At 43.0% G+C, this 13,467-nt stretch overlaps 1 protein-coding gene across 1 annotated transcript; it reads right to left on the bottom strand.

Moving 5' to 3' along the window:
- Positions 1–1,577: 1,577 nt before the first annotated feature.
- LOC115176130 (C-type lectin domain family 6 member A-like) lies at positions 1,578–12,655 on the bottom strand. Its single transcript, XM_029735964.1, has 4 exons — positions 12,584–12,655; positions 5,164–5,346; positions 4,861–5,062; positions 1,578–1,853 (listed from the first exon to the last, which is right to left on the bottom strand). The coding sequence occupies exons 2-4, from the start codon at positions 5,265–5,267 to the stop codon at positions 1,578–1,580; spliced, it is 582 nt and encodes a 193-aa protein (XP_029591824.1). The 5' UTR covers positions 5,268–5,346; positions 12,584–12,655.
- Between the last annotated feature and the right edge of the window lie 812 nt (positions 12,656–13,467).

Genomic DNA, 13,467 nt, shown 5'->3' with positions numbered 1-13,467 from the left:
AACGACCTTCTTGATCCTAATCAGTCAGGTTTCAAGACTGGGCATTCAACTGAGACTGCTCTTCTCTGTGTCACGGAGGCTCTCCGCACTGCTAAAGCTAACTCTCTCTCCTCTGCTCTCATCCTTCTAGACCTATCTGCTGCCTTTGATACTGTGAACCATCAGATCCTCCTCTCCACCCTCTCCGAGCTGGGCATCTCCGGCGCGGCCCACGCTTGGATTGCGTCCTACCTGACAGGTCGCTCCTACCAGGTGGCGTGGCGAGAAGCTGTCTCCGCACCACGTGCTCTCACCACTGGTGTCCCCCAGGGCTCTGTTCTAGGCCCTCTCCTATTCTCGCTATACACCAAGTCACTTGGCTCTGTCATATCCTCACACGGTCTCTCCTATCATTGCTATGCAGACGACACACAATTAATCTTCTCCTTTCCCCCTTCTGACAACCAGGTGGCGAATCGCATCTCTGCATGTCTGGCAGACATATCAGTGTGGATGACGGATCACCACCTCAAGCTGAACCTCGGCAAGACGGAGCTGCTCTTCCTCCCGGGGAAGGACTGCCCGTTCCATGATCTCGCCATCACGGTTGACAACTCCCTTGTGTCCTCCTCCCAGAGTGCTAAGAACCTTGGCGTGATCCTGGACAACACCCTGTCGTTCTCCACTAACATCAAGGCGGTGACCCGATCCTGTAGGTTCATGCTCTACAACATTCGCAGAGTACGACCCTGCCTCACACAGGAAGCGGCGCAGGTCCTAATCCAGGCACTTGTCATCTCCCGTCTGGATTACTGCAACTCGCTGTTGGCTGGGCTCCCTGCCTGTGCCATCAAACCCCTACAACTCATCCAGAACGCCGCAGCCCGTCTGGTGTTCAACCTTCCCAAGTTCTCTCACGTCACCCCGCTCCTCCGCTCTCTCCACTGGCTTCCAGTTGAAGCTCGCATCCGCTACAAGACCATGGTGCTTGCCTACGGAGCTGTGAGGGGAACGGCACCTCCGTACCTTCAGGCTCTGATCAGGCCCTACACCCAAACAAGGGCACTGCGTTCATCCACCTCTGGCCTGCTCGCCTCCCTACCTCTGAGGAAGCACAGTTCCCGCTCAGCCCAGTCAAAACTGTTCGCCGCTCTGGCACCCCAATGGTGGAACAATCTCCCTCACGATGCCAGGACAGCGGAGTCAATCACCACCTTCCGGAGACACCTGAAACCCCACCTCTTTAAGGAATACCTGGGATAGGATAAAGTAATCCTTCTAACCCCCCCCTTTAAAGGATTTAGATGCACTATTGTAAAGTGTTTGTTCAACTGGATATTATAGGTGAATGCACCAATTTGTAAGTCGCTCTGGATAAGAGCGTCTGCTAAATGACTTAAATGTAAATATGTACCAACTGAGAACACAAGTTAACCAAACAATTTGAAAAACTAAATGAATATACTCATTTCTAAAATAGAAAGCAGGTTCTCACATTAAATGATGGGACTCAGACCCAGATTTAAACAATCCCAGGTGTAGTTGTATGCTGGTATATCAAACAAGAATTTAACCTTGTTTTACATGGTTAGTCAGACTCAATATTTTAAAAAATGCACCACCACAATCCGGGGATAATTTAGGCCAATGTGTGTGACGCCAATCATTTTAGTGTTGATTGAATCCAATAGTCCTGGGGTAGACTTCATCCGCGTCCACGAAAAGACGGCCACATTTTTGTTGTAGCCCCCCCCCCCCCCCCCCACCAGTTTGGTTCCATCGACCCAAAGCCAGTCTGCCTCGGCCGTCTCGTCACTGATTCCAAACCAGTAGGCATTCCAGTGGCTCAGAGGTAACTGGTCCCACAGAAACGTCTACAGCAGGAGACATGATTATATTGAGATGTGACAATGTTTATAACATGAAATATACATTGGAATGTGACAATGTCTATAACAATGTCTATAACAGGAGACATGATTACATTGGGATGTGGATGACGAATATAACAGGATACATGATTTTTTTTAAAGGCAACCGTAAACATGTCGTCCCACACAAATGATACATTTAGGTGAATGACACATCATTCAAATCGGGCCTGTGGTGTCTGAGATATTGCGTGTGCCTAACAGACGTAGAGTTGATTACTATAGCACCCACCTTGGGCCAATCAGTGTCATTTTGTAAATGCCGGATCTCTATGGCAAGACTCATCATTCACCAAAGTTTCGTCAAAATCGGGCCAGTGGTGTCTGAGATATTGTGTGGGTTAGCTAGACTCATATCCCTGAGTATATGAGACAAACATAATTGGTGAAGCAAAGGGAAATTCTAAATTGATCTGGGAGAATCTAAAAACGTTACCAGGGAAAGACCATAGTAACACTGCAAAAAGACTAGAAATCATGGTGAATAACAATCTAACACAGGATGCAGTCGAAATAGCAATAGCCTTCAATTCCTACTTTGTTGACTCTGTCAGGGTACTGACACAGAACCCCTCCACTGGTTTCTTGGGCTCAGTGCTAGTGAATGACGCTCAACCTGTCTTCATCATAAGGGAGGTTTCTGAGTCAAAGGTGAACAAGGTGATTAGCTCACTAAAGAACTCTAAAGCCAAAGGTGTTTGGGCTGGACTCTACTTTTCTTAAAACTACAAAGAGTCACTCATTGGCCCCATTACTAAGGTCACCAACACATCTATTGGTCTGGGGGTGTTTCCAAGGGTATGGAAGTCAGCCATAATAACGGCCATCTTTAAATCGGGCGACCCTGCTGACGTGAGTAACTACAGGCCCATTAGTATACTACCTGTGGTGTCGAAGGTTGTTGAAAGTGTTTAGCAGAACAACTGATTGCCCACCTCAACAACAGCCCCTTGACATTACACTCCATGCAGTTTGGCTTCAGAGCGAAACACTCCATAGAAACGGTCAACTGCTTTCTTCTGGAAAATGTGAAGTCCAAGATGGACAAAGGGGGCGTTGTTGGGACTGTGTTTCTGGACCTAAGGAAGGCTTTTGATACTGTTAACCATGAGATTCTCATCACAAAACTGTCCAAGTTCAACTTTTCCCCCGATGCCTTGAGATGGATGAAATCATAACTTGAAGGCAGAACTCAGTGTGTCAGAGTAAGCAATGAGCTGTCGCCCACTGATGTGGGCGTGCCCCAAGGGTCAATACTGGGGCCCCTCCTGTTCAGCCTGTACATTAATGATCTGCCTTCTGTCTGTACTGGGTCTGAAGTTCAAATGTATGCAGATGATACAGTGATAAATGCATGCAAAGAGCAAACAACAAGCTGCACAAGAACTCAATACTGTAATGGTCCAGATTACAAAGTGGCTCAGTGACTCGTGTTTGCATCTCAATGTGGGAAAAAAACTGTCTGCATGTTCTTCACAAAGAGGGCAACAGATGCTACTGAGCCAGATGTCTATGTGTCAGGGGAGAAGCTCCAGGTGGTATCTGATTTTAAGTACCTTGGCATCATACATGATTCCAACCTATCTTTTAAAAAACATGTGAAAAAGGTAATTCAAATAACCAAATTCAACCTAGCTAATTTCCAATTTATACGAAATTGTTTGACTACAGAGGTAGCAGAACTGTACTTCAAATCTATGATACTCCCCCACTTAACATACTGCTTGACTAGTTGGGCCCAAGCTTGCTGTAAAACATTAAAACCCATTCAGTCTGTCTACAAACAGGCTCTCAAAGTGCTCGATAGGAAGCCCAATAGGCATCATCACTGTTACATCCTCAGAAAGCATGAGCTCCTGAGTTGGGAAAATCTTGTGCAATACACCGACGCATGTCTTGTATTCAAGATCCTAAATGGCCTGGCTCCCCCTCCACTCAGTATTTTTGTTAAACAGAAAACCCAAACATATGGCAGCAGATCCACAAGGTCTGCCATGAGAGGTGACTGTATAGTTCCCTTAAGGAAAAGCACTTTTAGTAAATCCGCTTTCTCTGTGAGAGCTTCCCGAGTCTGGAATACACTGCCATCAGACACACATAACTGCACCACATATCACACCTTCACAAAAAACATGAAGACATGGCTAAAGGCCAATCAGATTTGTGAACATAATCCCTAGCTTTCCATATTGTCTGTTGTCTGTACCTTGTGAGGTGTGGAAACACTGTTGCTTTTATGGATTTTGTCTTGTTGCTTTTTGTTCTATGTTGCTCTGTCTGTATGCTACTTCTTGCTTGTCCTATGTTGCTCTGCGTGTGCTCACTGCTCCTTGATTGTCTATATTGTAATTGTTTTTAATAACCTGCCCAGGGACTGTGGTTGAAAATTAGCCGGCTGGCTAAAACCGGCACTTTTACTGAAATGTTGATTAATGTGCATTGTCCCTGTAAAAATAAAATAAACTCAAACTCAACTGAGACATGGATTGTGTATGTGTGCCATTCAAAGGGTGAATGGGCAAGACAAAAGATTGAAGTGCCTTTGAACAGGGCATGCATAGCGCCACCATCTGGCCAATCTCTACAGCAAGAAGCATCATTCACCCAAGTTTTGTCAATATCGGGCCAAGGCTGCCTGTGTGACTTTCATAGGAACGTACAAACAGATGGAGACGGATTCACAGGAGGAAAATAAAATGAACTCAATGCATTTATCATGAACCCTACAGAACCCTGGCAGAAAGGAAAGGAAATCCGTGTGTCAATGCTATCTTTTAGACATTGGACTTTATCTTCCCTATTGCTCAGCTATTTCCAGCCTTGCCAGATAATTGACAAAATCAACAGTGTCTAATCCACAAACTCCCTCCTCTCTCTCTTTCCCTCTGTTTCCCACCCTCCCTCTTTCTCTCTCTCTTCCCCATCTCCCTCCCTCCCCACTCCGTCTCACCTGTTCCTCAGCAGTGTGTACGATGGCCAGGTGTCCTCCTTTCTCCTTGCACGAGGCCTGGCTGTTGTGCCAGTGCATACTCCTGGTGGAGATGTAGGAGCAGCTGCTGTTGAACACCAGCCAGTCCCGAGGACAGGTTACAGGCGTTGAAAGGGCCAACGTAGGGCTGACGTAGGTGACAGTGGTGATGTGGGCTCTGGTTCTGTCATACACAGCAGAAAAAAAGGATTTAGATATAAATGTTTTACTTCAGCGTCATGACACACACACACACACACACACAGGTGACCTGATTTGGCCTACCTGGCCAGAAGCTCGTCTCTCTCCTTCACAAGGTCTTCTTTCTCCGTCTGCAGTTCTGTCAGGGTTGCAATCGGGGCCGTTACGTTGACGGTCTCTCTCTGCATCTGGATCTGACCACCAGACTCGTTCTGAGGCAGAGGAGCCTGATGCTCATTGCGCAAGCCCAGATATAGAGATTCTTATCTGAGAGGAAGACGAGAAGCAGGGGACTTCAGTCCAGGAAAAAAACAACAAGTCTTTAAAGAAGGGAAGGCAAAGAATGCGGTGAGCGTAGGGCAGAGGTGATGAGGTACCTTTGATAAGGCTAGTTGAATGTGGTAGTCATAAGAAGAAGCCCCATTAAACACAACAAATGTCTTTTCATTGTCTTTTATATGTGCTGAGTATGACATCATCAAGGTTTGTTCAGGATAAGAGTTAGCAGCACTGCAACAATCACTCACTCCAAACCGTTTTTTTGAGCTCTCACACTTTGTTAGGTTGCAAGTAGAGTTTCATAAGTCATTTACTGGGATGCAGGGCCGGCTCTAGAGCGAGATTTGGTTACACAAGTCAGATTACAAAAGTCACCAAACAGAGGGAAAAAAACAGAGGCCTTTATTTAAATGTCGTGTCACATTGGGACACTCGGGTAAATCAGGATGTGGTTTACGGAGGCAAAATGTAAACAACGCTGTGTGTTTGCTGTGGATATATTCACAGTGGGTGCTGGCAGTGATGATGGACAGCAGAAGGACAGCACACAGTGTGGCCAGACAGGCCGTGGCTAACCTGTAGGGCCTGAGGCCCGCTCTCAGTGAGGTGACAGACACTCTTATGGAGGACACAGAGAAGTACATGACACCAGTGTATAGAGCTGTATTTCAGTTGAAAATGTTGGTGCTAATTGCTCTGTATGTGGTTTTGGGGGGATTTTGTGCAACGGAAACACTTGATAGCATAGTCAGATACTATACTACAGCCTACTGTCTGCAGACTGGGGATGCACAACATGCCTACACTGAAATATTTTCAGAATGTCAACAACATTTAATCCTGCAGACAAAAACCCATATATGTGTGTTTGGTAGAAAATTAGATAGATTTCATGAATCATTATAAAATGTATGGAAGACAAATATGAAATCAAAAACTAGTAAGTATAATTGAAAGAGAGGTTTGATTAAATTATCTTTCAGTAATTACATGCTTTATGTGGTATACACAAAGAAAAAAGGATTCAAATAAGAAAACAATTTTGGAATCATTTAAATATAAGTCTTAATGAAATTATTGCAATACACAATTGTTATTGTGGGTTTTTGAGAAGGAAACAGGCTAATGGCTACTAATGATTATGTATACTGTTTATACCCTGTCAATCAGTACTTAGAGAACTGTTTAATAAATAAATGTTGATTCGATATTTGATTGAGCCAACCGTTAAAAGAGGAACAAAAGTACTGTAAAGAAGAATAATCACGTGACTGCTCTTAAAAACAACCATGTATTGTCAGTAGGCCACCTCTTGCTCCCGATGATTCACAAAATGCCTACTGTTGAATCCTACTTCCCATATTGTTTGTAGGGCAGGATTATGGTTGTTCATATTCTAGGTCAGGAAATGAAACATGTCCATGCATATGCTGTGTAATCATTACACAAAGAGCATTTATTTGGCTGTTAAATGTCATGAGCATGTTTGGGCACGTCTGTCCTGACTGCACCACAGAGTAGCAGGAGCATTCAGGAAAACTACATGGGTTGTATGGGAAGGGGCGTTGCTTATTGCCAGCTCTGTCTCAGAGGAACAGATTGACACATTTTGAAAGTGACAATCTTTTCACTTTACAGTATTAGGAGTCAGACATAAGGTCACAGCATGCAAATATATTGTTTCACATTAGATGCAAGATTATATTTAACTAATGACATTCCTTAATAAAGAACTATTGTTCTTCAGAACTTGTGACAGTTCTGTAGTATTATACAATTAGCTATGGTGTCAGATATGTGGGAGGAAGCATATTGAAATCAAATTAGAAGCAGTGTCTATTCTATTGAGGAAGGTAATGATGAAAGACAGATATGGAAACCCTGAGAGATCTGTATTTTGAATGCAGTACACGTCATGCCTGAGTGACCACTGCATAACCAAACCCATTGGGCACAGATGTCAGTTCAACATCTAGTTTTGATTTACATTTGGTTGAGTTGTGAACTTACTTGAATTCAACATGAAATCAGCAAAAATGTCACCATGTCTTTGGATTTAGGTTAAAATTCCCTTTGATTACTTTTTCCAAATCCAAATCAGTTTTCTATGTTGATTAAACGTCCTCACATTGATTTTTTTTTTGTTGGAATGACGTGGATACAATGTTGATTCAACCAGTATATCCCAAACTTGACCATGTAAATCAGTCATTAGGCTCTCTTTGGCGGAAATTATGCAAATATTGTTTTTGTCAAATGGTGGTCACCTAGATTTGAAGTGTGTTCTTGTCCCAAATTCTATACATTTCAATAGGTTTTGCAAATTCGTAATATATAGTACGAATTGTAATTCGTAACATATACGAAATGGATGATGGACATCCACAAATTAATACAAAACATACGTAACGTAACATATCATACTAAATGTGGTGTTTGGGATTTACATACAGAATAATACGAAATGCTCTGAGACCAGTTTGATTTCCAATCCCCGTCTGCTTTCATTACTGAAACATTTTAGATAATTTGCATAATTTCCATAAATACATGACTCTTTACAGGAAACACGTCTTTTGTCTTCTTACCAGTGTGCGCTTTTGGACTGCGCACCTCTGCGTCTTCAAAATATTGCCTGTCGTTGTCGATAAGTTTAGAATACATCCCCTCGCATGCTGTTGATCCTATATCAACCATCGCGCCTCTCGCACTGGACCGCTTTGATCCTCGTCAATAAGAAACTGATTCAGCAGCTAGAACAAGACTATTGCGATTCTACCCCAACTCATGTGAAGTGAGGTCAAAGTAATTCAGCAAGAGGAGGTTTGACTGTTTTGGAATGTAGCCTTTATACTTGGACGTTGGACAAGAAGAAAAATGACGTTTCTGATTAAACTCTGTGTCTGTTCAACATTGCCTGGGCCTGGGCTAGCCTTTTTGCTCCGGGAGACCACGGAGTGATGAGGCTACTCACTAGGCATAGGCGTCCATTCAACGTCTGCTCCACGTTGATTCAACGTCATTTCATTGAGCTAGTCTTGTTTGTCCAGTGGGTAGGGCCTGTGCCAATTTGTTGGACCAATATTGAACTTTAGCATTGGCATGCATAGGCAGTTTTTGCGACTGTATGTGTCACTTCCCATTCAGAGAATATTTTTTTAACAAAATGTAAAAAATGGGTCCATTTATTATATATATATATATATTTAACCTTTATTTAAGTAGGCAAGTAAGTTAAGAGCACATTCTTATTTAAAATGACGGCCAAACCCGGACAATTGTGTGCAGCCCTATGGGACTCCCTATCACGGCCAGATATGATGCAGCCTGGATTCAAACCAGGGTCTGCAGTGATGACTCTTGCACTGAGATGCAGAGGCTTAGACCACTGCGGAAACGTCTGGAAATGATTTTATGGGTTTGGGCTAACTATCTGAATTGAACAACTTGTAATAAGCTAATTTTCTAATTAAAATGCCATTAATTAACTATTTATAAGCAGAATATAGTATTAGCATATGCATGTTTCATGTTGTGTGTTTTTTATTACATGTTTTGTGGGGTATTTAATCATTTAGATACAGTGCAATCAATGTAGATTATGTTAGGCCATCAGATTTCATCACTAGCCTTCAAAATGATTTAAAATGGTTGCATGTAGGCTACTATACAAAAAGCTGATGGATAAATAAAGATATCCCACTCAGGCCGTTTATCATTTAAAAAAAAAGGTATGTTCTGGTCTGCTTAACAGGGTGGCTCTCCCATAGGCACCGATGCATTAGCAGCTGGGTCTGGTCTGCTTCATTCATTGTCTTTATATGAACCAGAAAAAATGAAGGAGTGGAGTGCCTCGCTTCGTCTTCTGTCTCTGCTATACATTTCTGAGGTTATTTTCCTTTGATCAGCCACTAGAGTTCCCCACAAGCCTTTAAAATGTTTTCATGTGTAGTGTGTACTGTACAGTAGGCTATAAACATTCTACTGCCAGTACTGCTGCTGAACTTACTGTATGTGAACGGAAAGGTGAGTACAGTTAAGCCGTATTGACTTTTGGATGACTGACTAGTGTGGATATAGGAGTTGCATACATACAAGTTGCATACAAAAACTACATTGATAAATCATGAATGGGCCGTCTGATGATTTTCCACTTAAAACATTCCTGTTTTCATTGTGTTATTAATCCATAACGCAACATGAACCCTAGCGCCTTATTGTGAAATCCAGTGAGTGATATGCTAATGTCATTGTCACTAGCAGTTAGGTCACCAAGGGAACACAGTGTTTAACCATGATGATTAAGAGACAGCGCAATACGATTTCCAGAGCAGTGCTGCTCAAATTACCTTCATCAGACTGCTGTGTTTTTCTACTAGTGTGACGTTGGACGGTTACGTTCCGGCACATCCTGTCTCAAGAATCACCATAGATATTAGCCAACCGACTACAGGGAAGGGTGGTAATAATGAATGTTTAGCTCACATAAAGCATCTCACTGACCCACATCACAACATCCTATCACCTACTAATGACCGGTGGGGATTGATGACATAAATTCCATGTCCTTAGGTTCCCTTCGTGTGCGTGCTGCGCATGCGCACTTTTGTGTGTGCTCGTGTACCTTTAACTCACATTGTGAAGGCTTACTAGGCTCCTTTGTCACATTGAGTCAGACAGTATCAAAAGGGTAACTCCCTTTCCTGTATCTGTTACTGCATCACTTTCAGTAAATCTTCCCAACCCAGAATGCTCTGTGATACTCCCTTGGATTCATTCACTATATGGGAGTCAGCCATGTGTCCTCGCTCCCTAATTGATCAAAACAGATATAGGAAGTGGATGACTCCTTTCAAGGGGATGCAAAAACTCCTTACTTTAGGATGTTGAGTAATGCTATTTGTGTTTGGGGGTGGAGAAGGGATTGGGAAATGTCAGTGTGTCCTGGCTACTGTTATCAACCATTACAAGCCTGCCAGAATGTGTGTGGTCCTACTACTGCTGCTTTGAAGTAACTGCTACAATGCAGGAGAACTACTGTGACACGTTAAAAAGTAATTACCATTAGGCTACACATTGTTGGGTAGGTTACTTTCTAAATGTAAACCGTTGCAGTTACTAGTTACCTGTCCAAAATTGTAATCAGTAATGTAACTTTTGGATTATCCAAACTCAGTAATGTAATCTGATTACTTTCAGTTACTTATGGATTACTTTCACCTTAAGCGGCATGAGAAGAGGACAAAAGGGTTCCATCAAAAGCATTTGATGTGCCATCATAGTGGTCTCTCACTTATGGTCAGACTCGCTCAGGTGGAACAAACATAAACTTGCACCTTTTGTCAATTTAAATGTAATGCAAAAAGTAATCTAGCTTTTCAAAAGTATCTGTAATCCTATTACAATATTTCTTGCTAGTAACTTTTTTATAATCAGATTACATGTAATCAGTTACTGCCCAACCCTGACTGTTTTCACAACTTTAGGGCTTTGCTAGCAAGTCTTGATTTTCTAGCACTGTGCTGTGAGTCTGGCCAAGCAAGACTAAGGCCTAGCAAACCTAACTACCAGCATCGAATTCTGAGTTTGTTTTTGGTAAAGATGTTATGATTGGGCAGGGATAGATTGACAGATATGCCACTCATTCTGTAGTGCCAAGACAAAGACGGAGTAACATTCAACAATCTTGTAGAAACAGGTTTTGGGGTCAATTCCATTTAAATTCCAGTCAGACATCTTTTTCATTGGAATTTGGTTTACTTTCTGAATGGACTGAAATGTTAATGGAATTAACCACAACTCTGGTAAAAAGCGAGGATAATTCGATCAGCTCACAAAAATGTGAGGAATATAAAAGAAGGCCTAAGGACCTGCAGGTGGCACTATGGCCATTGGGATGGCCAGGCTGAAAGGTACACCCTTACATTTTGCCCATTCATTTCTTACTTACTACTATGCACAGTACACCGACATGACCATTCATGTTTGCACGTATGCAAGTGTGTGTTAATGCATTTGTGTATGTGCACTTGTGTGTACATGTGTGTGTGTGTGTGTGTGTGTGTGTGTGTGTGTGCATATCTGCTTTTTGTGTTTCTGTCTGAGTGAGTTCTGTTTCTTTTTGAGTGTCTGTAGTGTAAGTCTGTGTGTGTGTGTGTGTGTGTGTGTGTGTGTGTGTGTGTGTGTGTGTGTGTGTGTGTGAGCCTGCATGCGCTCAGCACCATTCAGGGCATGGCGTTTTAGTCAGAGGGACAAAGCTGAGGGGGGGGCATTACTCAACCCCAACGCCTCCAGGTGAGGCAGGACAGAGGTGACGTGATGGATGTCAGACAGATAAGACAGCCCTATCCCATCATGCACCTGACCTGTGTCTGAGTCTGGTCATGTGATACCTGAGTTGAGGCCAATACGGTTAACTTCCCTCCCTGAATGGATCACATTCCATGTAACACACACCCTGTCACAAACCACACACACCCAACCACACACACAGCACCCACCCACATGCACAGCACATTAGCAATTACTTCCAGTAAGGACAGAAAGCTTACCGTACACTTATCACTTGTCATTGGTTTCTGCATGAATAGTAAGGTACATTGCATATGAATATTCATTCCCAAATGTCATAATCAGATGCATTATTACAGTAGGCTAATGTTACAAACACTACCAGGTCAAAGAGCAATGGACTTAAAAATGTACATATCTTGAGTGAGTGCCAAAATAGTAATGTACAAACACCTCTGATAATACACATCCTGTTGTGGATTGTTGCTTGATCAAAAAACATAATGGAGTCTGTTTGAATCCTCAAACTACTTTCAGTTCCGCGCAGACTAGGTGACCAAAGTACCACACTGGTTCTATTTCATCTACGAAAGAGGAAATGTGGTCATTGATGCCTCTCAGGAAAGTATGCGTCACTTGAAGAGACGTGACCCAACATATGTCTCTGTGGCTTACATAGTGTACAGTTACCATTTATTGGTCAATGTTATTGCAACACTGTCCCAAAATCATTAAGTCATTCAGACCTGACCCCCAACTTGTACAATTAGGAGTCTCTTTTGGAAACAAATCGTTTGATAGGAAATCATTCAACAATCTGTAGATTGTGACACTAATAGCAATGTAGGATTAATGTATAAAACAATTTAAATCAAAACTCGTATTTCATTTAAATGAACATCATACTCATCTGTCACACCCTGATCTGTCTCACCTGTCTTGGTGCTAGTTTTCAGCCCCCTCCAGGTGTCGCCCATCTTCCCCGGTGTACCTGTGTTCTCTGTTTGTCTGTTGCCCGTTTGTTTTGTTTCGCCAAGCCTACCAGTGTTTTTTCCCCGTGTTCCTGTCTGTCTCTAGTTCCTGTTTTCTAGCTTTCCCGGGTTTTGACCATTCTGCCTTGACCCTGAGCCTGCCTGTCATTCTGTACCTTGTTATACCATCCTGGATTACTGACCTCTGCCTGCCCTGAGACTGCCTGCCGTTCTGTACCTTTCGGACTCTGCTCTGGACTACTGACCTCTGCCTGCCCTTGACCTGTCGTTTGCCTGCCCCCCTGTTTTTGTAATAAACTTTTGTTACTTCGACACTGTCTGCATCTGGGTCTTCTCTTGAGCCTTGACACTCATCATAAAATCTATCTGTAGTAAATACCTTTTAGGGTCAATGAAAAGTTCTGATGGCATAGAGCATCTCAAACATGTGGGACACCGGATGACAGGGTCCTGTGTGGCTCAGTTGGTAGAGCATGACGTTTGCAATGCCAGGGATGTGGCTTTGATTCACATGGGGGGGACCAGTATGAAAATGTATGCACTCACTACTGTAAATCGCTCTGGATAAGAACATCTGCTAAGATGCCATTTCACTTTCTTTTGTTAAGAAGAGAGATCTGGACATGATTAAATAAGAACTCCCTCAGTGTTTAGTCTTGTTGTTTTTCTGCTCAAACCATTGAACTCAAGCGTACCAGGTAAAAGCCTGCCAGCCAAACCTCTACCTCCATGCCGAGCCACTTGGCACAAAGTCAGTGGCCAAGCCAACTGTTTTAAAATTGACGAGCATACCTCGTCGCTGCTTTTCGCTGCTATGGGGCATAGA

This window comes from Salmo trutta, chromosome 36 (assembly GCF_901001165.1).
Source record: "Salmo trutta chromosome 36, fSalTru1.1, whole genome shotgun sequence".
Taxonomy (NCBI): Eukaryota; Metazoa; Chordata; class Actinopteri; order Salmoniformes; family Salmonidae; genus Salmo; species Salmo trutta.
The sequence above is the reverse complement of the archived record's forward strand: the minus strand, read 5'-3'. Positions and strand labels throughout refer to the sequence as shown.

Coding starts and splice junctions, on each gene's coding strand:
- LOC115176130 (XM_029735964.1), bottom strand. CDS start 5,267: ATGCAGAGAGAGACCGTCAACGTAACGGCCCCGATTGCAACCCTGACA. Junction 5,063..5,163: donor AGAGACGAGCTTCTGGCCAG/GTAGGCCAAATC, acceptor TGTGTATGACAG/AACCAGAGCCCACATCACCA. Junction 1,854..4,860: donor TACACACTGCTGAGGAACAG/GTGAGACGGAGT, acceptor CTCCTGCTGTAG/ACGTTTCTGTGGGACCAGTT.